Source organism: Panicum hallii, chromosome 9, assembly GCF_002211085.1.
Source record: "Panicum hallii strain FIL2 chromosome 9, PHallii_v3.1, whole genome shotgun sequence".
In the NCBI taxonomy this organism is placed as follows: Eukaryota; Viridiplantae; Streptophyta; class Magnoliopsida; order Poales; family Poaceae; genus Panicum; species Panicum hallii.
The window spans coordinates 27,947,316-27,974,705 of NC_038050.1; the positions used below are offsets into that span (position 1 = coordinate 27,947,316).

At 44.8% G+C, this 27,390-nt stretch overlaps 1 protein-coding gene across 1 annotated transcript; it reads left to right on the forward strand.

Moving 5' to 3' along the window:
* Window positions 1-6,790: 6,790 nt before the first annotated feature.
* LOC112872970 lies at window positions 6,791-18,123 on the forward strand (the record flags this gene model as incomplete). The annotated part of the gene is made up of 8 exons (XM_025936004.1): window positions 6,791-7,020; window positions 7,209-7,510; window positions 13,332-14,212; window positions 15,008-15,416; window positions 15,843-16,402; window positions 16,493-16,910; window positions 17,157-17,180; window positions 17,768-18,123. Coding segments are annotated over exons 1-8 (3,180 nt in total), but the record flags the coding sequence as incomplete, so codon positions are not given.
* Between the last annotated feature and the right edge of the window lie 9,267 nt (window positions 18,124-27,390).

Here is a 27,390-nt window from a genome sequence, read left to right on the forward strand (position 1 = left end):
GCAAGTTTGGCCGTATCGAGGACGCAGCCAAGGTGTTCGACGAAGTGCTGGCCGCGGGAAAAGTGAAGCCGAACCTGTGAAGTGGGAGCGGGCCAAGGGCGCACACGGTTCGGGCATGTGCAGGTGTGGCGCGGCAAGGCCGGAGCGAACGCGGGTTCAACAGCTGGAGGAGGAGGAGTAGTTGTGCAGGGTGACGGCGTGCGGTGCGGCGGCTGTGGGCAGATCCGCACGGGAGCAGCAGGGCCGCGCGTGGAGGACATCGAAGGCCGTCGAGGAGAAGGCAGCGGAAGGCGCGACCCTGATGCGGGCAGATCACGGTCCTCGTGGAGGCGAGCAGCTGTAGTTCGGACGGTTATGGCGCGGCAAGTTCGGAAGGAGCCACTGCGCAGCGGCAAGGCGGTCAGGGCAGAAGCAACGCAGCACAGATTCGACGCGTAGCGCAAGACCGGCGGCGGTGGTAGGTCAACCTTGACGGCATCACCGCAGATGGAGAGGGCGGTAGAGTTGCAGAACTCGGAGGTCCAAGCGGAATTGAACCGGCGCGTTCGCGAGTGCGAGCGGAAGTGTTTTGCCAGTGGCCGGCTCGGCTCGATTCCGCAGGCGAGTGCGCGTGCAAGCCAACAGGCCACGCGCGAGCAGGTTAAGGGCCAGTGGTGTGAGAGCAGTACAGGACAGTGTGCAGGAGATGCGACCGAGCACGACGATCCTGCAGGAGGCTACGCGGGTGTGCCGACCGTGTTTCTGTGACACACGTGCGTGAGCAGAGGAAGTTCAACCCGTGAGCAAGAGGACCCTGAGGTTCGCGGAGGAGTTGGCATAGCGAACCAATCTGGCTCTATCGTCTCATTCCATGGTCCACGACATCCAGCAACTCCTATTCCTCGCCGATTGTTCAAGCGAGACCACAACACCTCAAGAAAGCTCGTGAACCCTCTTATCGAGCCTCTTCGGATCCCCTCGCTGAAACATCGTCGCCATGGCAAAGTCGGCTATCGTAGCCACAGGTCACCGTGAGGAATACCCCTCCAGCCATTCTTCACCCACTACAATTCCCTGGCGAGCTTCTTCGTCACCCACGAAACCTCTTCACCGTCAAGCACTTCTCATCGCCGATCTTGTTCATCATGGGAATTCACTTTTCCGCCTGTTCTTCTCCACAACCAAGGCTATCTCGAGGTTTGCCCTGATCCACTGAATCTTCCTAATGCCGGTGACTCCTTTGCCGGAATATCATTGTTATCTTCTTGTTCTTTGTTTTCCCCGACCAGTGACATAATTGCTTTGATTTAGAAACTTCTGGGGTGTTTTCCATAAAATTTTTAGAGCCTTCTTTATTTCAAATCAGTGAACTTCTACATTTCATAGATTTTCGTAAGAAGTTCATAAAAATACAAAACCAGTTTTGTTTGAACCCTTGGGCCAAAATCTACAAGTTTTATGTTGTGATCTTGAGTTGAAAGTCTTTGATTTGTGGTCTAGGTTAAATATTAGAGAATGAGTGCTTTATTGTACCTTATGTGTTATGCATGTGTTGTAGCTGAAAGGTAAATCATAGGATGTATGTCTTAAGTAGTGATGTGTGATATCTAGTTAATCCTTTCCCACGAAGTGCTCATGTCCCTGCCCTCAAGATGTTATCCTTGTCTTGATTGCAGTCTCCTTAGGTTCTTTTCGTATAAAGATCCTTGTTAGTTCATGTGTATCTGCTGCTTTGCTAATACATCTTTGCAGCTATACTTCAGCATCATCTATCAGCTTAGCCGCTAATCATCCGTTTCCTTTAAGTTTATGATGTTTCTGTGTAACAGCTGTCAGCCGATGCAATTCTTTTGATATGCTTCCACCATCGGCTGGTTAGCTGATACGGTTGATATCTTTCTAGTATCGGCTACTGCCGATACAATTCTTTTGTTCTGTCCTACATCGGCTGCACATAGTCGATGTATCAAAGGCGTACACATGATCTTAAGATTCTTGCTATCGGCCGATCCAAGCCGATTCTAGTTGTTTTCCATATCGATCAAATATGGCTGATCAATTCTTAGTTTTTCCATCCTTATCCACACACTTCTATCAGCCGATTTATCGACTGAGAGATTGGCTATATACCTATCGGTCACATACCCTCAACCACACTTCAATCAGCTACACAGGCCAAAGTACACGACCCTAGATCAGTAAGCTAACACAGTAGACACGCCTCTGTTAGGCACGACCAAAGCACATCAATCGGCTAAACCTGATGCATCCTCATCGGTTAAGGCCAAGACCAATGCACCAACCAATTAGATAGACCAGAAACATGCTGATAATCCAATCGGCAAGATCCTTCCTTGTTCTATCCTTGTAACACTGTACCTTTAATATTCCTATCTCTATCAGCCGTTTTAACCTTTGGTGGGACCAAACCGGTTAATCTCTTCTGCTCATATCCAGAAACTACTCATGCTGATTCTCTTCCGAATAGAAATCAACAGATTTCCTAATGCTGTGTAGATGGTTCCCTTCTTTACCAATTCTATCGACTGAACCCCTTTTGTTTCCAATCGACCCTGTTGTAGTTTTCAACATATAGCCTATCATAATTAGTTGTCCACCTAAAACTCTATCTAAGTTAGTTTCTGATGTTTTTGATTGTTATGTGAGTAGTATGTTAAATGAGTGTTGAATTGGAACTTTATTGTAAAGTAAGATAGTTTCATATGCACACTTTGAATGTAATGTTGCATTGCATGTAGATACGACTACTTCCGCAAACGGTACCTACAAGATCTTCCAGGAGTCTGCAGAGGATATTCCTGAAGACCAAGTGAACTCCAAAGGAGTATCGGAAGCCCCGAACCAAAGTTCGGAAGATAATAATAGTAACATCCCTGACTTCAGCCCCACCAGTAAAGGCAAGCCCCGGACATAACCCACTATTTTAATTACACTGCAATCTATATCTATTTATGTAATTCTATGCATTAAGTTCTTAGGAATTGCTTGGAACCCTAGTTGCATAATTCCAGGAACCGATGTACTGAACATTAGAACTTGAGTCCGACTAGCTGCTATGTTAATAGGACCGGTAGAAGTCGGGTGATTTCCTGTCACTCGCGCGATATAGGAGTTGAAATGTTTACATTCCGGTTATCACTATAAGGATGACGGACGGGAGTTTTGTGAGGTATCATGGTTGAGATGATACCCCGTCTGTGTTGTTGAATTTGATAAGGTCGCAGTGTGTGGTAGTGCGGGTTAAGCGTTTGAAAAAACTAACCACATGCCGCGAAATATGGTAAGCGGTAAGCTTAGTAACCAATCGGCCCGAGGAGTGGACATACCTCCCACCACTCATCTTGCTTCTTCTGGTTACTTAGTTCGACGTGTGGGAATACGTGTTGCGAGTGCAACCAGGAGTACGGATATGTAGTCGCGCTACAGGCGTACGTCCTGCACTTTGGAAGTGCGTATGGTCCTGCAGTCGCTGGTGGTGGCTCTGATCCACGAGTCGGAATGAAAGGCAAATGGTTGCTTCGGAACAACCCTTTGGTGTTCCAAGCGTGTGAGTTAGGTTTATCCTTGCAAGGTTGAATTCGATTCAGAATCGTCCGCTTCTCACGAAGATTGAGACTGCTTGATCCCTTACCACATAGAGTAACAAGAGCAACTTTGTGATTATCAAAGATGATGTTTGGCTAAAGTTTCTACCATGCTTGAATAGCCATAGGTGCTTATCTAGAATGGATAATCAACTAGAACCTGAAAGCTAAAAGTTGAAATTAAGGATCTACTCCTTATTGCTTTTCAGCTGAAAATAAACCCAGAATCCTTGAAATGCCTTCATGAGTCCAGTTACGGGCTAAAGTATCCCCAAACCCGGGTAAGCCTTGCTAAGTATTAGTATACTCAGTCTTGCTAGTTATATGTTTTTCAGGTAAAGTCTTTGAAGACCCTACTCTTTCCCTGTCTTGGCCCTGTGCTCTTCCAGATGGTTGGTCCGTGGAATGGGATCCGTCCCCGGCCAACACTGATGATACCGAGTGATGTCGTGCCCGGGCTTAGCATGACATCTGTCTTGACGATGTGTTGTAAATCGTCGCGCATGTTTTCCGCTGCCAAGAACTTTAACTTTAACAGTTTGTAATAATTTCTCTAAATTTTGGAACTTCGTACTACTTTTGGAAACTCTTGTAATGTAATTCCCTGTGATGTAAAATATGATGGTGACTGTATCTCTGGACTCACCTTCGTGTGAGGTAACCTTATTTGATCCTGTGTATCGGTGGTTTATCAGGACGTTACCCGACAGGCCAAGGGATTATACCGTTTGAAGCACGTTGGAGCCCTCGAGAGTGGACTCGCGTACTTGAGCCGGTATAATTCAGGTTGGTTCTGCCACATACCATGCCTCTTCTTAGTCCCACAGCATGACCAGGAGCTCTCTTCGACTACTTATATCCGCTCGCACGGCCGCAATTCGCTTTCTCACCTTCTTCTCCAGTGGACCACCGCCGCACTCGCCGTCTGCCATCGACCACCGTGCCGTCGTTAGCTCGCCCCGCCCCTTCTCAAGCCACACCATTACCTCCTATAGCTTCGCCATGATTCCGTGAAGCTCACCAGCCCCTCCATTGCCACCCTTGAGCACTGCATCCACCTCGCCGACGAGCTCTTCCCCTCGCCGCCGTTCCGGGTCGCCGTGGGAACCCACCCTTCCGGCCGTCCTAGCTTTCTCCAAGGTGATCAATAGAACCGCCTTGATCCCCTGGAGCTATTCCCCCACCTCCGATCCACCGCCGATGAGCCGCCACGCTAGAACACCGCCGCCATAATTGAGCCCTATCGCCGCTACCTCGGGTCGTCGCTGTTCCACCCCCTCCGGTCAACCCTGACTTGCACAGCACCCCCAGCAAGGTTCCCTCTAGCCCCCTGGTCCTTCCTGGCCGCTTCCCCCTCGCCACCGGCGACCACTGTCGCCGAAATTTGGCCGGCGAGTCTCAGCTCTCTTCCCCGATGAGCCAGGGACTTGATTGCATTGATTTAAATCTTTCTGAGAGCCTGGCTGCAAGATTCCAGTCCCTCTCCTCAATTCAAAATCAGTGATCTTTAGAAATTTTTAAGAATTCGTACGAAATTCAGAAAAATGTCAAACCAGTTTTGTTTGAATCCTTGAAGTAAACTCTACAACTTTTATGTAATAATCTTGAGCTGGATAAGTGGATATTTTGAATTAGAATAAATACTAGGAAATGGGTGTATTAATTAGATCTCTTGATCCATAGCTGTGCTGATACTGAAATTTGAAACAACTTTGTAGTCCTCGACATAGAAGGAGACCTCGGAATGTAGCTCATTCTTGGGCGACCTTTCCTAAGGGATGCCAAGGCAAGGATCAATGTCAGAACCAGAGAAATCTGCTTCCGCATCGAAAGGAACAACATGCTCTTCAAATTTCAACATAGGGAAGAGCAGAATTTCCTGTTTCATCAGGACAGTTCGATATCCCGAAGGGATAGTTAAAAATCTATTGGAGCGGGTCCGGAATTCCTTTATCCTCGCCAACTTTGTAGTCCTCGACATAGAAGGAGACCTCGGAATGTAGCTCATTCTTGGGCGACCTTTCCTAAGGGATGCCAAGGCAAGGATCAATGTCGGAACCAGAGAAATCTGCTTCCGCATCGAAAGGATTGAATGCTCTTCAAATTTCAACATAGGGAAGAGTAGAATTTCTTGTTTCATCAGGACAGTAAGGGAAGTGGGATATCGGAAGAACCACAGCCCCAACCCGAAAATCCACCGATCATACTAGCAAGAAGAAAGAAAATGAAGAAGGTGTGGCGAAAGGTGGGAAGTGTGTCCTTATCTACTTCTCCAAGATGGGACGCCAAATGCTAAGCACACCGGAGAAGAGTCCTGCTCGTCAAACTCAAAACAATGAGCTCTTGCCAAAGGTAAATCGGTAGTTATCTCATATTTGAATTTTTCAAAATTTGCTTTTTCACACCATTTGATTTTTCCCATTGCATAATCGATTTTTTTCCCAACACTCTTCTACTTGCTAGAATTTTTCTAGCTATTTTCTCTTTTTACAAAAACTCTAAAAAATGTTTCTGAGCATAAAATCCTTTGAAAAAATAATTGAACATCTTTTTGGAGCAATTTGGGCTGAAGCACCCAAGGATCAAAGCATGTAGCCGTTGGGGAGCTAGTTGGCCCCAGCTGTCAGTAGAAGGGCCACCCAGGGGTCAGCTGAACCAGGATCAACGGCTCCTGGGCCCCACCAGCTCCAACAGCTACAAGCCGTTGTTGCCTATGTGTACCTGGGGGTTTATGCTCGTGGCTCTTTAAATAGAGCCCAAGAGGAAAGGATTCTTCACTCCAGTCTCATTTCATTCACTCATTTCCTCTCTCAAACTTTGCTGAGGGTTTTCATTGGATTTTTGCTCAAGTTCAAGTGGAAGAACCTCTCTCTGTCATTATTTTGCTGCAAGATTGGCCACAATGTTGGAGTTGCAACTCTTAAGTAAGAGTTTCATTTTGGTTTTTAGTAACATAACCCATTTCAAGTTGTTCGTGTTTGTTCTTGTTTCTCGAGCTTCAACCATGAAAGGTATGGGTCGGAAGCTCTTTGGTGCGCTGAGGAAGATGATGGGTGCAAGTTCATCCTATTTTTGGGGTTGCTCAAGCTCCTGCCACACTCCCGCTCCTACACTGAGCCCAAGCATAATGGACTATGAAGAAGAACAAGAAGAACACACTGAGGAGCAAGCTGAACCGCAAGCCGAGGACATGGAGATGGACGACAATGACGCACCTACCTCGACTTGCACACGACCGCGAGAGGCAAGCCTACACCATCCTCAAGTGTCAGGACTTTGGTCACACCAAAGCTTTTGACACGGACCTCCTCGAGAAAACAAGTATGGATGTGGACTTTGCTCGCATTTGGCATGCGGTTCAATGGGATGGTTTTTGCCCATTGAGGAGAATGGTTCTCGTCTCCTCACCATCCATGTTCTTTGCATCCTTCGAGAGGTAGATGGTGATCTTTCATTTTGACTTTTTGGTCATGAATACTATTTTACTTGGAGAACTTTGACTCAGCACCTCAGTTTTAGCACGCTCATGCCAATTTCTCTTTAACATGTTTGCCGCGATTTCAATCGCCATGATTTTTGGGGTTTGATTTCTGGTCAAATTGTCCATGGTAAATTTTAACCTAGGTGCAATGATATTCAAAATCCAACTCTTCGTTTGATGCACAAGTGGTTGGCCATCACTCTCTTCCCAAGGGATGATGTTAGGCCTGTGCGCAACAATGAGTTTACAATCTTATATGCCATGGTCAACAAGATCAAGGTCTCCCCCGTAAAATCTATGGTTAAGCAATGGCTTATGAATTTCAAGATTACGGGTCCTATTGAGGGCACTTCTTTGGTTACTCGCATCGCTTCAAGCATCGGGATCTTAGATGGGAATGTTATTCCTTTCATTGAGGGGATCGACGAGGCTTATTTGATCCAAGGTCACACACTCAAGAAAGGCTTGAATGACTCTTTGATTTTCTGCTCCCTTGGCTATGTAAATGGGATCACGTTACCTAATGCAGGGTTCCATTTGTATAATTTCCCGTGGCTAACCACTCATCGTGTCCCACAAGAGGAAGCCCACATGCATAGTGTTTCTGGTTTACCTGGCAGAATGATGCGAAGCAAGCCGCATCAACACCACTGCATCCACAGCCTTAGCCACCCCATCCACATGAGGCAGGTGGATTGCCATGGCAGAGCGTAGACAAAAATTAGTGGGCACAGCAAGCCCATGCACGCATGTCCACCAGCTCGAGCTCCAACGGAGTCCCACACCTTGCACGATGTACGGCCTTGACCCGAGACTTTAGCTCCCTCACCCAGCAAATAGGCAAGTTCAAGGTCCAAGCTAATGACATCGAGGAGTTGTTGAACCAACACATCCAGACCAACCAAGAGTGGCAGTTACACACTGGCAAGAGGATCCATGCCATGGAGCAGAGGTAGCTACAACAGCAGTGAGCCAGAAACTAGCTTGGGGGGGGAGGACCCCCACGAGAGGTACCTTGTATCTTCTATCCTTTAACTATTTTCAACTTATGTAGGAAACAAAATAAAAATTTGCAAAATCTAAAACAACATAAAAATCTGCAAAACCAATTCTTTTTGCAAAACTTAAAAAACACCAAAAATATTTATTTGTTTTCTTATGTATAGTAAGCATGGTGTAGTTCTTCCTTGTTAAGATGATGAATAGTTGCTCTATTAATTTCATTCCTATGGCTAGTTACAACTTTGTGCTCTACCTAATTCTAAGTTTGTTGGCTTACATGATCAAATCTTAAGCTTGAAACCTGTGGGTAGCAAAAAGCATGATCCAAAACTAGGTTGTTGTGAGATATGGTATGATAGAATAGAGTTGCTATGGTCTTCTACTACGTGATGCTTGCTATGGTCTTCTCCTACGTGATGCTTGATATCCTAGAATATGTTGATTAAATTTAAAAACCTTTCACATATGCTACTTATTATCTCATTGACCTTTGTTAAATTGTTGTGACCCTTTGTGAGATACACTTCATACTCCTATGATCAAGATCATGTACACGTCTCCACCATATGCTATGCTTCTACACTAGAAGATAGCAAGCACTTTTTTCATCCACACAAAATAAAACTCCATATTGTTCCATGACCACTCTCTCCAAAGTTATCATTATGAGCAAAAGGATATGGGCTCAAGAAAGCATGATGCTAAAAAAAAAGATAGCCCATGTCCAAGAAAAGGAATAAAGGAGAGATGGTCCATGCAAAGGAGTCCATACACCATCCACCTAAAACATCCACACACATGCGCATCTTGATCAAGGTTTATGACTTGTCTCTCCTTTGGATCTGGTTTTTGACTTAGCAAAATATGAGCAACAAGTATGCCTCCAAATTCTCCATACCTACAGCTCCAAAAAAATAAGCTATCAGGAGTTAGATGAGAAAGAAAGGCGAAATGCAAGCCTAGGTGATGAATCAAACACACTGAATGATTCGAGAGATCATTCGAGGAGCTATAAAATTTCTTTTGAAAAACTTTATAAATCCTCCAAATTGATGGCTGAGCCAAGGGGTGAGTAAAAGGCACTCTACGAAACCATTCTAACTCTCAACCGCCAAAGATAAAGTGAAGCTATAAGCCCCACAGGATTAAAAGGTGAGTTCAGTGCCAACTTATTCAAAATCATGGCAAGAACACTTTGTTGTGCCTATGGTATAAGTTGGGAATGCAATATTGTAGCAACTCCTGATCAACAACCTAAGTCTCAAAGGGCTAGCTTGGGGGAGTTGTGATGGTCCTAAAATGCGAAATCCAACCATTAACTATACTCAAGAATAAAGAAGAACACCTTACTTACATATTTGTATCACTAAACTATTTCCACAGATGTATTGTCTATCAAGCCATTTTAGGGATGCGAGTCCAAAATAAGTGGAAAAACACACAGAGGACGTAGAAGAAGTACACAAAAGATCCCATCCTGCATCACACTTACAAAGAGAGCCCACATGGCAGGGCAAACTGATATATAAAGGTAGCAAACACACATAATCTAGAAGAGGACCCACCAGTCAGCCAGCCACCCGAAGGCGGTGGCCAGGGGGCCACCAATCTTGGTGCAGCTTGGCGGAAGATTCACTCTTATCCTCTTGAAGTCAGTTTGCTATGTTTCAAATATACCTCCGCCAGAACCGCCTTTGGAAGCTATAAAAGGAGGAGATGAAGGCCCCCACAAGACACACCACACTTGAAGCCTCTCTCCCTCTTTCTAGTTGTGACTTGTAATCCTTAGGCTAGTAGAGCTAGGCTAGAATTCTTCTTAGCAAATCCAAGTTGTTCTCGGGGTCGTTGAGCAACCTTCGGCCCTTGGTATGGCTTTGTATCCAACTTGTCGGTATTCTATTCATAATATAGAGTTGATTCATGGTTATCTTACTATCATGATAGTATGCTATACCATGTCTTATTGATGTAGCACTGGCCCAATTTTCTGATAGGTATGATAGATTCGATTGGTGGAGAACTCGATGTTGGCGATCCGAGCTTGTAATCAGTCACAATTCGAATCCTTGCAACCGCTACACTGCTGCTCCGTTGGTTATCAACCAAGCACAACTCAATTGACCTCACCAAGAAGGCTTTTCCTTGCAAGCGAATCGAAGAACACAAGCAAGAAAGTATAAACATGCAATTTGAAACTACAGATGTATATGAAACGGATCTGAGTAAAAGGTTTGAGCTCTCAATTTGAAAGGACTAGTCGACACGGTCAAGGAGAACAAGAACAGGGGCCCTAGAGCACCGTAAAAGGACTTGTCACCATAGTTACAATGCATCAATCTCAGTTTCTTGATGGAAAACAAAAACTAAATAAAACCCAATCTAATGTGGCGGCGGCTACTAAATATGTGAGGGTTAGCTCGGGGATGACCCCCCTGGATGCGCCCCTATAGGCTCCAACACAATACATGGGACAATGGCCCAAAAGACGGTGGCTTAGCACCCTGACAGATTCTAGACTTCCACTTGTTTCGACGATTCCCGTTGCCTTAGATGGAATTTTGATGTGGGACTGGTTCCATTGGAAGCTCTATAAAATTCCCTTTCCATCCATATAAAGAATGTCCATAACGGACTCTGTATACAACTTCGTCGTCATTTTTGGTGCCTGCTGCTCCTGTGCTCCGAGGTGGGCTCGAACATATACTTCTTGAAATTTTGAATTGAATTTTTGATATTCCTTGCTACATATTGTGCCTACCCAAAGCTCCACATATACTTCTGATCAGTACAGTACAGGTTCATCTTGCAACTATTACACTCAAGATTACAACGGATTGTGCTCCCTCAAGTTATATAATCATGTTTAGTGTAGCTTTAAGTCCCAACATTGTTTTGGTATGTTTTCGGGCTTGCTCCAGTTCTATGCTTGTCGATCATCATGGTCGGGGTTTCGGAGCGGCTAGAGTAGTGATCATGTGCACGGGCGTGGTGCCTGGGGCATGCAGGATACATCGAATATGATTGCATCCCAGGGTCTGTTGGGGTAGGCGACAGGTGGTGATAGTCCTGTCCATCCCTTTTAGTCCCCCATGTTCGGATGTGGTGTAGGAGTCTAAAGTGCTATTCCAAGGTGCTAGCACACCAGTACCGGGTAGTCTCCCCATAATGTTGAATGCTTAAATCTAATTCGAACCATGTGTTGTATAACCCTTGCTAACTTGAATAGATACCACTAGGACAACCTCTTTATATGCCTATGCTCCCACTAACCTTTGGCTTATTTGTTATTCTTTATTCTTGAGATTGACTTGTGTTTATGTCATATTACCCTATACTTCATTTATCATAACTTAACCCATATGAAATGTGTTCTATAGCTTAAGCATATTGTCCTGCATATGTAATGAGGACATGCCTAGCATTCACTCATCTTCAAATGAAACTCCACTTGATATAGCTGGTCCAATTACAAGGAGTAGAGCTAAACAATTGCAGAAGGAAATTCATTCTCAGGTGAACGCTAACCTTATGTTTAATAATCAGTCTATGTTGAATGAGCCTATGCTTTTGAGTTCTTGTTTCAATGTCCTTAGGAATGATGGAGTGTATGAACCAGCATGGGATCAAGATGGATTCAAGCCTCTGGACATCTGAACCAAGAAGCCTATGGTGTGCATGAATAAAATGGAGGTTCATCACCTTAGCATGGGAATGCAACCAGAAGCTAGATGACTGACACATGGTACGAATTCCAAGCATCACTGCGGACAGAATACAAGGAGTTAGACGGTGTTCAATAAGTGGATGGAAGCATCTTCAAGTCTACTTTCCAGTCCATCAAACGGTTCATTATTTGGATATCCTAATAAGGAGTTATGCTCATTTTAGTAACTGCTGCCAGAAGCTGAAAAGACGCGCGAACCAGCCACGAAATCCACTAGAGCATGCGCATGCAGCCATTTACTCAAAGCTGAACGCCCCTATCTCTATATATATCTTGTACTAGACAATGAAAAGTCAGATCTTATTTTATTGAATTCAGAATACACAAACTCGTGGAGTTTTGTTTATGCGTGAGTCTTGAGAGGCTTGCAACATTTGTTCTTTCGATTCCTGAGGGAGTTGTAGAACGCCGAACTGCGGTTCACCCAGTTCGTGCCTTCACGTCTATAGGGCGTGATTGCGTGGGCTGTTACGTTGTTACGTGGAAGGGTGATTGTCTCGGTAGTTCGTCGCGTGGACAGCCTCGCGGTGCGCTGCCTCTTCACCAGGTCACGCAGTGACAATTTATCAAGTTCGCAGATCCTACGAGAAGATCGGGCCACAACAAATTGCTACACGTGCTGCCTAGACGTGAGCATATCATCTGGTATCAGAGCCTCCGTTTCCTCAGTAGGATTGTTCTTGTTTCTGGTAGGATAGATTTTATATACCTACTGTCCACTAATAGCCAAAAAGAAAACCTACAGCCCAAATTCATACGTGCTACTGATTTTGTAGTTTGCTTTATCGAGTTTTAATCCTTTAAGATTTGTCTAGTTGCTGAATTTTTTCCCCTCATTGTTCTAGCTGTTATCTTTGTTCCATCCCATCCTTGATCTGATCGTCTTTGCTTGCTGCATATATATAACAAAAAAAAATACCCACCCGTCCCACCCTTGTTTTCTACCCGCCGCATATTCCCCTTCCGAGTTTCTTGTTTTTGTGCTGCACCATCCATCTTGGTTGATCCTTGTGCACCCCTCAGTTGAAAGTTTTGCTGTGTTGTCACAAATCTTAAAAGAAAAGATGTATATTGGTCAAAAGAAGGACTGAAAACAACGAGTTCTTGTTCAAAAAAAAAAGGAAAGAAAAGAAATAAAAGAGAATTGTGTTCAGCACACCAAAAAGGGGTTTGGGCAGCAACAAGTTTCGTTTGGTGCAATTGGTGTTCATCTATCCACTTCCTACATCGTGTTCCTTTCTTTGTGCATCTTTTCCTTTATATTCAGCAACTTAGACTTGTGTTCTTGGATTATTATTCGGTTTTGCATAACTACATTTATCAGCGCATTCCACTTACATATTACCCCACCAAGCTCCACTTAAACCGCACCGTGAGTTGTTGCACCATCGTTGCTGTTACAATCACTCTTCCACTACAAATTGCAGCCCCGGTTCTTGCTCTTTTCAGGGAGAGAAAGAACTTGTTTTGTAAGTGGTGAGGGAGTGATTCCACATATATTTTGTCCTATTACTTTCTCTCTTTGTTACTAACATGGCAGGAAATGAAGATTCCCCTTCTCACACTGTGTCTGCACAAGAAATTCAGGAAGTGCGTGCACAAATGCAACAATTGATGCAAGGGATGCAAGCGCTTCAACGATCACTACAGCAACAACATGGGGAGCATCCACCTCATGATGATGAACACATTGAGGATGATGATCAACATGCCGGTGGCGGTGGTGGTGGTCGTGGCCGAGGATTCGCTGCTGGTTTTGATAACTTTGCAGGTGGCCGTGACCGAGGATTTGCTGCTGGTTTTGGTCGTGCACGACGTGTTCCTGTTGGGCATCCTCCTGATCTTGATGCTGAAACATTTTCAAATTATAGTGCTGAACATGGAGGTGATCCTTATGGTCGCCGTGGTGCATATGATGATCATGGTGGTGATAACTTTGGCCGTTTTGGAGCCCGTGGTCGTTATGGTGATCACCGTCGACGTCATCATGAACGACGTCACAATGATGATGGTTTGGGCAAGGTTAAAGTGTCCATTCCTCCATTCAGCGGCAAGGAGAATGCTGATGATTACTTTGAATGGGAAACCAAAGTGGAGCAACTATTTGATTTGTATGAATACCCTGCTGAAAAGAAGGCAAAGCTTGCAGCCATTGAGTTTAAAGGTTATGCCATAACTTGGTGGAATCAGGTCCGTACTGAATATCAAAGAGTTGGGCATGATCGTATAACTTGGGAAGACATGAAGAGGGAAATGAGACGTCGTTTTGTTCCTGCATATTATTCTCGTGATCTACATTTGAAACTGAAACGTCTTGTGCAAGGTACTCGCAGTGTTGATGAATATTTTCAGGAATTGGAAATGTGCTTACTTCGTACAGGGATAACTGAGGATGAGGAATCAACAATGGCTCGGTTTCTGGTTGGCCTCAATAAACCCATTGCTGATAAAGTGGATATGACAAATTACACTTGTCTCACTGAGTTGGTTCATTTTGCAAAGAGGGCTGAACGACAAGTTGCTACGTCTTACAAATACAATGCTTCATGGCGTCATTCCCAACAGCAAGGGGATGTCACTCCTCAATTCCAACAGCAAGGAGCTGCAACGCCCAAATCCTCATCTCGTGGAACAAATAGATCTATTCCACCTTCTTCCAAACAATTGGATACGAAAGGTAAAGCTGTGAGTTCAAATCAGCCCACTTCTTCTACTGCAGCCACCCAACGCAAGATAAGCAAGATTGAGTGTTTTAAGTGTGGTGGTCATGGGCATAAACAAGCTGAATGTCCCAATCGTCGTACCAATGTATTTTCAGATGGTTCTTATGATTCACAAAGTGAAGAGGAGGATGAGCTTACCAATGTATTTTCAGATTTTAATCTTGACACTTGTGAGTATTCAGCAGAGGATGGTACATTTGAGCTAGGTCTGAATTGTTTAGCAATTCAACCTATTCCAACTTTTGCTCACAATGACATGTTACAAGATGTTATTTCTCCATCTTCTGACGAGATTACTAGTGCTGATTTTGATGAGTTGCTTGCTGATTTTCCTGATTTCGAGCCTTCTACAATGAATACACCATCTCCTTCTTTGGTGGTTAGGAGAGTTCTTTCCACTCAGTTTGTTGCTGCTGAACAAGGACAACGCCATAATTTATTTCAGTCCCGATGCAAAGTACAAGGCCAAGTGTGCCGTTTCATCATAGATGGTGGGAGCTGCAATAATATTGTTAGTGCTTTGCTTGTTGAGAAGCTTGGTTTGCAGCCACGTCGCCATCCACATCCGTACCATATGCAATGGCTGAATAATTCCGGGACAGTTAAGGTTTCAGCCATGATTCGTTTGTCATTTTCCATTGGTGATTATCATGGAGAGGTGGATTGTGATATTGTCCCCATGCAAGCATGCCATTTGCTGCTTGGTCGGCCCTGGCAATTTGATGTGGACTCAGTGCATTTTGGACGGTCTAACAAATACACTTTCATTCACAATGACAAGAAGGTGGTTCTTGTTTTATTATCTCCAGAGGAGATACATACTTCAGATATGGCTCGCAAGAAAAGAGAGGAATCAGACAAAAGAAAATTGAGTGAGACCCCCAACCCAAGTAAGGGAGAGAGTTCTAACCCATCCAGCCACATAAAGCCTCATGCCAATCCTAAACAGCCACGCCACACTGAGTGTCTCTTTGTGAGCAAGAGTGATTTGAGAGAAGTGAGAAACACCACAGCCCCATTCTTTGTGCTCTTGCACAAGGAGGTCCTACTTTCAACTCACGATTTACCTTCATCGCTGCCTAGTGTTGTTCTTGATCTCTTACAGGACTTCGAAGATGTTTTTCCTGATGAGATACCAGCTGGACTTCCTCCACTCCGTGGAATTGAGCATCAAATTGATTTGGTACCAGGTGCTTCGCTTCCAAATCGTCCAGCCTACCGCACCAATCCTGAAGAAACAAAGGAAATTCAGCGACAGGTAAAAGAGCTTTTGGACAAAGGGTATGTTCGTGAATCCTTATCACCATGTGCAGTTCCCGTTCTTTTAGTCCCAAAGAAAGATGGCTCTTGGCGCATGTGTGTTGATTGTCGTGCTATCAATGCTATAACTGTTCGATATCGCCATCCCATTCCACGACTTGATGACATGTTAGATGAATTGAGTGGTTCTATCATTTTCACCAAAATAGATTTGCGTAGTGGTTATCATCAAATCCGCATGAAACTTGGTGATGAATGGAAAACAGCGTTTAAAACTAAATTTGGTCTCTATGAATGGCTTGTGATGCCATTTGGCTTGACAAATGCTCCTTCAACTTTTATGCGCTTAATGAATCATGTTTTACGAGCTTTCATTGGCAAGTTTGTTGTTGTTTATTTTGATGATATTCTGATCTATAGCAAATCATTTGATGAACATCTTGATCATATCCATCAAGTACTTGCTGTTTTGAGGGAAGAGAAATTGTATGGCAACATTGCTAAGTGCACCTTTTGCACAGACCGTGTTGTTTTCCTTGGCTTTGTTGTTTCCGCAGATGGTATTCAGGTTGATGAAGAGAAGGTTAAAGCAATAAAGGATTGGCCTACACCGGTAAATGTGAGCCAAGTTCGAAGCTTTCATGGTCTTGCAGGTTTTTACAGGCGTTTTGTTAAAGATTTCAGCATGATCGCTGCACCCCTCAATAATTTGACAAAGAAGGATGTTCCATTCAAGTGGGGAGATGAACAAGACCAAGCCTTCAATGAGCTGAAAACAAAGCTTTGTGAAGCACCGCTGCTACAACTTCCTGATTTTGGTAAGACATTTGAGATCGAATGTGATGCAAGTGGTATTGGCATAGGAGGTGTACTGCTGCAAGAAGGTAAACCTGTTGCCTACTTTTCTGAAAAGCTAAATGGTCCACATCTGAATTACTCGGTTTATGACAAAGAGCTTTATGCCTTAGTTCGTGTTTTGGAAGTTTGGCAACATTACTTATTACCTAAAGAATTTGTAATCCATTCTGATCATGAAGCTTTGAAATATCTTAAAAGTCAAGGCAAGCTGAACCGTCGACATGCTAAATGGATTGAGTTCATTGAAACGTTTCCCTATGTTGTCAAACATAAGCGTGGTAAAGATAACATTGTTGCCGATGCCTTGTCTAGAAGATGTGCGTTGATTACACAACTAGATACAAAAGTGCTTGGTTTGGAATCCATTAAAACACTTTATGCTGCTGATGCTGAATTTAAAGAGCCTTTCTCTCGTTGCATTGATGGAAAAGGTTGGGATAAATATTATGTGCATGATGGCTTCTTGTTTCGGACTAACAAAATATGCATTCCAGCTTGTTCGATTCATCAAGTTCTTTTGCAAGAAGCACATGCAGGTGGACTAGCTGGTCATTTTGGTGTCAAAAAGACATTGGACATGCTCTCTGATCATTTCTTTTGGCCACATATGCGACGTGATGTCCAGCGGCATGTTGGGTGCTGCATCGTTTGCTTGAAAGCTAAGTCCCGCCTCAATCCCCATGGCTTATATACTCCATTACCTATTCCACATGTACCTTGGGAAGATATATCTATGGACTTTGTTATGGGGTTACCTCGGTCTCAGAGGGGGAGGGATTCTATTTTTGTTGTTGTAGATCGCTTTTCTAAAATGGCACATTTTATCCCATGTCATAAGAGCGATGATGCTTCACATGTTGCTGATTTGTTTTTCAGGGAGATCGTTCGTTTACATGGAGTTCCAAAGACTATTGTTTCAGACCGGGATACAAAATTTCTCAGCTACTTTTGGAAGACATTGTGGGCTAACTCGGCACAAAGTTGTTATTTTCAACCACTTGTCATCCACAAACAGATGGGCAAACTGAAGTTGTCAACCGTACCTTGTCAACCATGTTGCGTGCTGTGTTGAAAAAGAATTTGAAGCTCTGGGAAGACTGCCTTCCACATGTCGAATTTGCTTATAACAGGGCAGTCCATTCTACAACAAACTCTTGTCCATTTGAAATTGTTTATGGGTTTAAACCGCATACTCCCATGGATCTTTTGCCTTTACCATTACAGGAACAAGTTAACTTGGATGCCACAAAAAGATCAGACTTTATCAAGCGGTTACATGCGGAGACAAGAAAGAATATTGAGAAGAAATCAGCACAATATGCAAAGCAAGCAAACAAAGGTAAGAAGAAGGTTACATTTCAGCCAGGAGATCTTGTATGGTTGCATCTACGAAAGGATCGCTTTCCCCAACAGCGTAAGAGTAAGTTATCTCCTCGGGGTGATGGTCCGTTCAAGGTTCTCCAAAAGATAAATGATAATGCTTACAAAATTGAGCTGCCACCTGAATATTCCAATGTGAGTACAACATTCAATGTCAAAGACTTGCTTCCATTTGTTGGTGAGCCTGAGTCGAGGACGACTCCTTCTCAAGAGGGGGAGGCTAATGAGGACATGCCTAGCATTCACTCATCTTCAAATGAAACTCCACTTGATATAGCTGGTCCAATTACAAGGAGTAGAGCTAAACAATTGCAGAAGGAAATTCATTCTCAGGTGAACGCTAACCTTATGTTTAATAATCAGTCTATGTTGAATGAGCCTATGCTTTTGAGTTCTTGTTTCAATGTCCTTAGGAATGATGGAGTGTATGAACCAGCATGGGATCAAGATGGATTCAAGCCTCTGGACATCTGAACCAAGAAGCCTATGGTGTGCATGAATAAAATGGAGGTTCATCACCTTAGCATGGGAATGCAACCAGAAGCTAGATGACTGACACATGGTACGAATTCCAAGCATCACTGCGGACAGAATACAAGGAGTTAGACGGTGTTCAATAAGTGGATGGAAGCGTCTTCAAGTCTACTTTCCAGTCCATCAAACGGTTCATTATTTGGATATCCTAATAAGGAGTTATGCTCATTTTAGTAACTGCTGCCAGAAGCTGAAAAGACGCGCGAACCAGCCACGAAATCCACTAGAGCATGCGCATGCAGCCATTTACTCAAAGCTGAACGCCCCTATCTCTATATATATCTTGTACTAGACAATGAAAAGTCAGATCTTATTTTATTGAATTCAGAATACACAAACTCGTGGAGTTTTGTTTATGCGTGAGTCTTGAGAGGCTTGCAACATTTGTTCTTTCGATTCCTGAGGGAGTTGTAGAACGCCGAACTGCGGTTCACCCAGTTCGTGCCTTCACGTCTATAGGGCGTGATTGCGTGGGCTGTTACGTTGTTACGTGGAAGGGTGATTGTCTCGGTAGTTCGTCGCGTGGACAGCCTCGCGGTGCGCTGCCTCTTCACCAGGTCACGCAGTGACAATTTATCAAGTTCGCAGATCCTACGAGAAGATCGGGCCACAACAAATTGCTACACGTGCTGCCTAGACGTGAGCATATCAATATGTATCTAGTAAACTCTTTTACACCATGCCATCCTTTGGGATAATATAAATGACGATACTCTGATACTCTCCGGGTGAAATGCTACAACGGTATATCCATGCGCCCGCAAATTTATCAGTGACCATTAAGAAATACCAACACTCACCTGGATTATGTCCTCTTTAGTGGGCATCTCCTCCCACTTCTTGTTGAGGACCGGGGGGAACCCGGTCCAAGACGGAAGGCTAGGAGCGGGATTCACCACGATCAATCACTCCTCCGCCCACTTCTTATTGTTGTCCTTGAGGGTGGTGTCTAGGTACTTCACCTCCTAATGGAGCAAGAAGGTAGTGATGAGGACATCAACTACAACACGAGTACATCTACGCCAGCAGCACCTTTACCGGTGACACCAGATGCTCCTCCACCACAGGCGCCACCTCCTTCTGGGCCAATCACTCGAGCCCGTGCAAGAGAACTAAACTTCGTCATGCTACTGAAGAATGAAGGCCCAGAAGAATAGATGCTGGCCCAACTGAGGCCCTTGTGTGGGCCCCTAGGGCTGGCCACCACTAGGGGCTGCGCCCCCTCCCTGGCCGCCCCTCTCCTAGGGGCTGCGCCCCTCTCTCCCTCTATTTAGATAGAGGCATCATTTCTTTCCAGACTCGAGTTTGTTTACATTTAGCTTTAGCTACTCTTGACATGCGCAAAATAGTGCTGTCCTCGTGTAATTCAGAACTCCACCTTCGAGTGATAATCAGATTGCTCGCATCTTTTTCTTGTTCGTTCTTCGATTGCGAATAGGAAATGATCTTCGTGATCAGGCTGACCTTGCATCAACAAGGTCGGTAACCACAGGGAGTTGGTTCAGTGATTGCATTGGCGCTTCGGGCTCGCTCGTCGTAGTTGGATCGTGAGGGTCATCTTCCACCATGTCGAATTTATCCCCACTCTGATGCGAACCCGTTAGGGTTTGTTCCCAATCTTTCGGTGAGAGGGGATGGATAACTCGATTGGTGGATGGAGACGACGTTCACGGCCCGACTACAGCCTTCCAAGGATGCTGCGCCTTAGCAACCGATACACCACCTCCAATGGCTGCTGCGATCTTGTGGAGCGCAACACCCGGCCACTAGGGCACTCGTCCTGCAAGCAATCGAAGAACAAGCAAGAACAAGTAGAACAAGCAACTCAATTGCAAATATGGAGATAAGAACCAATCTAAAATCACAAATGTGGGATTCTGAATCGAGTAGAACGGATGGTCTAGCCGACACATGCGTCTACAAGCAAGTAGCAATGGCTAAACTTTCAACAAAACAAAACCCAATCTGTTCGTGGTGGCTATGGAGGTATATGAGAGGGTAGAGGATGACCAGGACGTGGTGGAGGTCATCCCTAAACCCTAGGATGCGCCCCTATTGGGCCCCAATTGATACACGCCCCATCAGGCCAAAATCAGGTGACGCAGCACCGTGGACAGAAAAGATCTTTATAGTAAATCAATGATTGTGGCCGCCTCGGAGAAGATATGGACATGAGTCCGGATCCATATGAAAGTAGACTTTATAAGCTTTCCGTGAAGTCCAAGAACTCCCCAATTGGAGTCCGTATGAAGTCGTGGCAGCCGTTACAACTTGGTTCTGTCCTCCAGTCCGAATCCAATATCCAAAACGTGTTGGATTTGGACTCTTCCTTTCCTTGCACCAAAAGTGACGTGGTGGCCTGGTGGAGAACATTGGGAAGACTTGGGCTTGGTCCCCAATCTATTTCTTTGGTCCTCCATGTTTTCCATGTAATTTCCACACACGGCTTTATCCAGTCAAGTAATTCTGAAAACGAGAATGCACAGAAATCATCATGCAGCATTAATTGTTCAAATGTATCAAATTTAATCTTGATATGGAGTTGATTCACCTTTGGACAAGAAGGCACTAATATGGTCGTATCCATGCTAGTGATGTCCTCATCATTCTCCCCTTCTTGGCTGCAAACCGTCCTCGGTTTGGCGTTACGAGTGTTGTTCAGTAATGGAGTCTTTTCAAGTTCTTTCAAATATAATCCTGAAACTTCCAATAAAATACAAGGCAGCAAGATTTGCTCCCCTTCTTGAAAATTGACCTGCAACATGTTATCAATAGCAAAGAAACTCGATATGGTATAAGTAGTTTCAATGCAAGTCATTTGCTGATCGCTTTGAGGCACTCTTAAAGGAGGTTTCAAATCTAAATAAATATACACCCGACGCACCATGTACTCTCCACGAGTGTTATATTTTCCAATTCCATAGAATGAACAATGATCAAAACATGGCGAAATGCAATTCTGAAATAATTTCTTCTCTAAACAATCTAGATTGCAAAGAATATCAAACTCAATGTAACCCAAAGTATTCAAACATGATATGAGTTTCAGCTCTTCGTTCTCATTATTAACGCAACGAACATGAGGAAAAGCAACATGTTCATCATTCAAATCAGATTGCACATGTCCATGTACTAGTTGTGTGGTAGATTTGAGTGAAGTATGATCACACAACTCCTCTTTATCACAAGGATCAACAAACAAATCACCATGTAACAAAGGCAAATCAGCAATGATTTCCACTATTTGATGTTCTCTAGTAGCATGATAAGTGGACAATTGCGTTTGATCTTGATGGCACTCACCTCTAGTATCTGAAACACTCCATACATTACCTATATGAGCCTCCTTAGGAAAGGATGGCAGAAGAAGCTTGTCTTCTTGATTATCCATTGATGCACATGGCAGCTCATCTCCCGAGTTGGAGATGGGCCCAATTTCCTGCAAATTGTTAAAACCATACACAGGAACAAAAGGAATCTCCTCTGCTGAAAGCACTTCTTCATTGCAAGTATGCAAGGCTAACAAAATCTCATTTTCAGCAGTGCAAGCTAATTTTAACAATTGAGTCAAGGAAGTGTATGTTTCATGAACAAGAATATCATAGATTTCTTTGTTCAGCCCTCTCAAAAATCTATTTTCAATAGCATCTTCGCATTCTATCAAACCACATTGCAACATGAGAATCTGGAGATCTAAGTAGTATGTTTCAACGGTGTTACTACCTTGTTTCAAACTTTGTAGCTTAGCAAGCAAATGATTAGCATAATATTCAGGAACAAAGTACTCTCTCAAAATAGTTTTCAACGCATTCCATGTTTTAGGTACCTTATCATGTCTACACAAGCGTTTCCAAACAGCCAAAGCATAATCAATAAGAACTCCACCAGCAGCTAGAATTTTTTGCTCTTCTGACAAATCGTGTTTGCGAAATTCTAAATGTACTGCTAGTTCCCATTTAACATATCCTTTAGGATCAAACTTACCATCATATAGCGGCAAGTGTTGAATGACATCCTGAATCTGAAGGTGTAGTTCCGTTAGCTCAAAAATCACCGTATCACCTGCCATGATTAGTAGAAAACAAGAAACACAAAAATAATATGTATCCTCCTGTCAACTAATAGGATGTGTTGGTTGTAAAACTCTCAAACTCAACTTGTATAAAACAAGCTCTTACAAGTTCTTACCAAGCCAAAACAGGACAGGTCGGCAACCAACAAGTCAAGCACCTGGAAAGAAGTGTATCGGTGCTGCAGCAACAAAACCTATCAAGCCATAGTCGGATATGTGGAGCTGTAGGTGGGCTAAAAAAACACAAGGAAATACTAGCACCACATTAGTCACAAAAGCAAGCTCAGTAATCGTTCAACGGCGGGAGTGTGCTGGTCCTAACCTAGACCGTGCTAGAGGCGCGAGCCTGGACACAAAGGAAAGTCACAACACACCTTCAGAATCAAAACAGAAACACAAAGAACAGCCCCTTTCTTTTTCCTTTTCTCTTCTTCTTTTTTTTCTTTCGTTTCTTTTTCTTCTTTTGTTTTTTTCTTCTCTTTTCTTTTCAGGGGAATAAAATCTTTTGTTTGACAACCAAAACAAAAAGATTACTGCATACAACCTCTACCAACTTAGAATGACAAATCTTGTTTCAGACAGCCAGACGCACAAATCTCCAAGTCGATTCTGGAGTGCTGAGATGAAGTTTGTGACCAAGGTCAGATCCGTTGGAAAGAGCATGAGTTGAGCTCTCTAGATTGTCTTAAGACTCCCAAATCGGATACTGAACACAGAAACTATAGCAGTTTTCTTCCCGGGCTGAATTGAAACTCCGAAACAAAATTTGGTGACAAGAACTCGAAACTCTAAAGGACTACAACTAAGACCAGCAACTCGACACAACCGATGCAACCAAAAACTCAACAAGCCCTAACTAAGAAGTACTAGTAAAGGCTCAAAAGGGTCTATAGGATTGCGGTGGGGGAAAAAAAATTCTACTATTTTTGGATTTTTCTGGACTGTAGGAAAATAAAAATAGCGAAGGATTGGAAGTCTCTCACCGAACAACCTTGCTCTGATTACCAACTGATGCGAACCCGTTAGGGTTTGTTCCCAATCTTTCGGTGAGAGGGGATGGATAACTCGATTGGTGGATGGAGACGACGTTCACGGCCCGACTACAGCCTTCCAAGGATGCTGCGCCTTAGCAACCGATACACCACCTCCAATGGCTGCTGCGATCTTGTGGAGCGCAACACCCGGCCACTAGGGCACTCGTCCTGCAAGCAATCGAAGAACAAGCAAGAACAAGTAGAACAAGCAACTCAATTGCAAATATGGAGATAAGAACCAATCTAAAATCACAAATGTGGGATTCTGAATCGAGTAGAACGGATGGTCTAGCCGACACATGCGTCTACAAGCAAGTAGCAATGGCTAAACTTTCAACAAAACAAAACCCAATCTGTTCGTGGTGGCTATGGAGGTATATGAGAGGGTAGAGGATGACCAGGACGTGGTGGAGGTCATCCCTAAACCCTAGGATGCGCCCCTATTGGGCCCCAATTGATACACGCCCCATCAGGCCAAAATCAGGTGACGCAGCACCGTGGACAGAAAAGGTCTTTATAGTAAATCAACGATTGTGGCCGCCTCGGAGAAGATATGGACATGAGTCCAGATCCATATGAAAGTAGACTTTATAAGCTTTCCGTGAAGTCCAAGAACTCCCCAATTGGAGTCCATATGAAGTCGTGGCAGCCGTTACAACTTGGTTCTGTCCTCCAGTCCGAATCCAATATCCAAAACGTGTTGGATTTGGACTCTTCCTTTCCTTGCACCAAAAGTGACGTGGTGGCCTGGTGGAGAACATTGGGAAGACTTGGGCTTGGTCCCCAATCTATTTCTTTGGTCCTCCATGTTTTTCATGTAATTTCCACACACGGCTTTATCCAGTCAAGTAATTCTGAAAACGAGAATGCACAGAAATCATCATGCAGCATTAATTGTTCAAATGTATCAAATTTAATCTTGATATGGAGTTGATTCACCTTTGGACAAGAAGGCACTAATATGGTCGTATCCATGCTAGTGATGTCCTCATCACACTCACCGAAAGATCGGGCACTCTGACTTTATCAAGTGGTATCAGGTAGTGCCGCCCACCACGCTGGGCATCCCCTTTGAAGGGTACGCCCTCAGGTGGTACAGTGCCCGCTAGATGTTAAAGTGGGCTGGAATGCCCAAGTAGCACTCACACAGATGGATGAAGATCGCGATATGCACAATCGAATTGGGCTTAAGGTGAGTCGCCTCCAGCCAGTGGTAATGAAGTGGCCCGTAGAAGAATGCACCCGTGAGCAGGCCAAAGCCCTTCTCATAGAAGGACCGGAAGACCAACGTCTCGGCCCGGTCCTCCATTGGGTAATCCTGGCTATGCCAGCACTTCCATCTGGAGATCGCCTTCTCCGGGAGGAGGCCGCGTGCCTCCATCTCCTTGAGGTCCTCCTTAGTTAGGGTGTTGGGCACCCATGATTCGCTGGATGGTGGCGGGACATCGCTGTAGTCCATAGCCATCGACAAGGAGGGAGTAGAGGAGACGCTAACCATCTTATGACTTGGTGGGGCATATGGATCTGGTGACGAAGCGGTGGTGGCTATGCAAGAGAAAGGCCAAGAGCTTGGGGAACACCAGTGAGATCTGAAATGGACTAGCAGTGGCGGAGAAGGCAGAGAAAGCAGGAGCGAGTGGATAAGGGAGAAGCCGGGTCGATCCCTTTTATTAAAACTTGAGACCTAACGGGCTGATTCGCATTCTCCACAAAATTGGAAAGGGCGCAAACAGCAGGCGGGGAGCGTGCCTTGGAAGGAGCAGTGAAACGGTAATTTCTTTAACGGAGCCATTAGCCCCAACAATTAAAACCTTTGTTGTCCCAGATAAAGGCAACGGTAACAATAAGGACGGCGTCAGGCGGCCAATGGCTGAATTTTAAGTGGTGTGCTGGAAGATTCCCCAGCGAATTGATCCGGAACTGATGGTTCTTGTTTGATTGGATTATTCTCGTGGAAATGAATTCAAATTTACTGGTGCATCTTCACTAGTTACCCTACTCAGGGGCTGGGCGTCGCATATTAACTCAGCGTGTCTCCGTCATCTGCCGGTGATCCTGCTCGGGGGCTGGATGCCGTACATCAATCCGGCGTGTCTCCATGAATCCACCAGTGACCTTGCTCGGGAGCTGCGCATCGTGCATCAACCTGGCGTGTCTCCGTGGCTCTGCCAGTGACCCTGCTCGGGAGCTGGGCGCCGCATATTAACTCGGCATGTCTCCGCGACATGGCTAGTGACCATGCTCGGGGGCTGGGCACCGTGTATCAACCCAGCATGTCTCCCTGACACTTCCAGTGAAATTGCTCGGGGCTGGGCACCGCATATTAACTCGGCATGTCTCCGTGACTCTGCCAATGACCCTGCTCAGGGGCTGGACGTCGTACACCATTCCAGCCTGTCTCCACGACTCCGCCAATGACCCTGCTTGGAAGCTGGGTTCCGTGCATCAACCCGGCGTGTCTCTATGGCTCCGCCAGTGACCTTGCTCGGGGGCTGGGCGCTGCATATTAACTTGGTGTATCTCCATGACTCGGCCGGTGACCATGCTCGAGGGCTGGGCACCGTGCATCCATCCAGCGTGTCTCCGTGACTCTGCCAGTGACCTGCTCTAGGGTTGGGCGCCGCCTATTAACTCGGCATGTCTCCGTGACTCCACCATTGAGCCTGCTTAGGGCATGCCATGCATCAACCCAACGTGTCTCCGTGATTCCTGATGATGACATCACTAGCATGGATACGACCATATTAGTGCCTTCATGCCCAAAGGTGAATCAACTCTATATCAAGATTAAATTCGATACATTTGAACAATTAATGCTGCACTACGATTTCTGTGCATTCTCATTTTTAGAATTACTTGACTGGATAAAGCCGTGTGTGGCTGCCACAACTTCATATGGACTCCGATTGGGGAGTTCTTGGATTTCACGGAAAGCTTATAAAGTCTACTTTCATATGGATCCAGACTCATGTCCATATCTTCTCCGAGGCGGCCGCAATCGTTGATTTACTGTAAATATCTTTTCTGTCCATGGTGTTGCGCCACCTAATTTTGGCCCGATGGGGTGTGTATCAAGTGGGGCCCAACAGGGGCGCATCCTAGAGTTTAGGGACAACCTCCACCATGTCGTGGTCGTCCTCTACCCTCTCATATACCACCATAGCTACCACAAACAGATTGGATTTTGTTTTGTTGAAAGTTTAGCCATTGCTACTTGCTTGTAGACGCGTGTGTCGGCTAGACCATCCATTCTACTTGATTCAGAATCCCACCTTTGTGATTTCAGATTGGTTGTTATCTCTATATTTGCAATTCAGTTGCTTGTTCTACTTGTTCTTGCTTGTTCTTCGATTGCTTGCAGGACGAGTGCCCTAGTGGCCGGGTGTTGCGCTCCATAAGATCGCGGTAGCCATTGGAGGTGGTGTATTGGTTGCTAAGGTGCAGCATCCTTGGAAGGCTATAGTTGGGCCGTGAACATCGTCTCCATCCACCAATCGAGTTATCCATCCCCTCTCACCGAAAGATCAAGAACAAACTCTAGCGGGTTCACATCAATTCCGCCGGTGACCATGTTCGTGGGGCTAGGCACTGTGCATCAACTAGACGTTTCTCCGTGATTTCGCCAGTGACCCTGCTCGGGGGCTGGGTACTATGGGTTGACTCGATATGTCCCTTTGACTTGAAATCAACTGATGAAGAGGGTTGGACCTTGTCTATTGACCCTCGAAACGCCTCTGC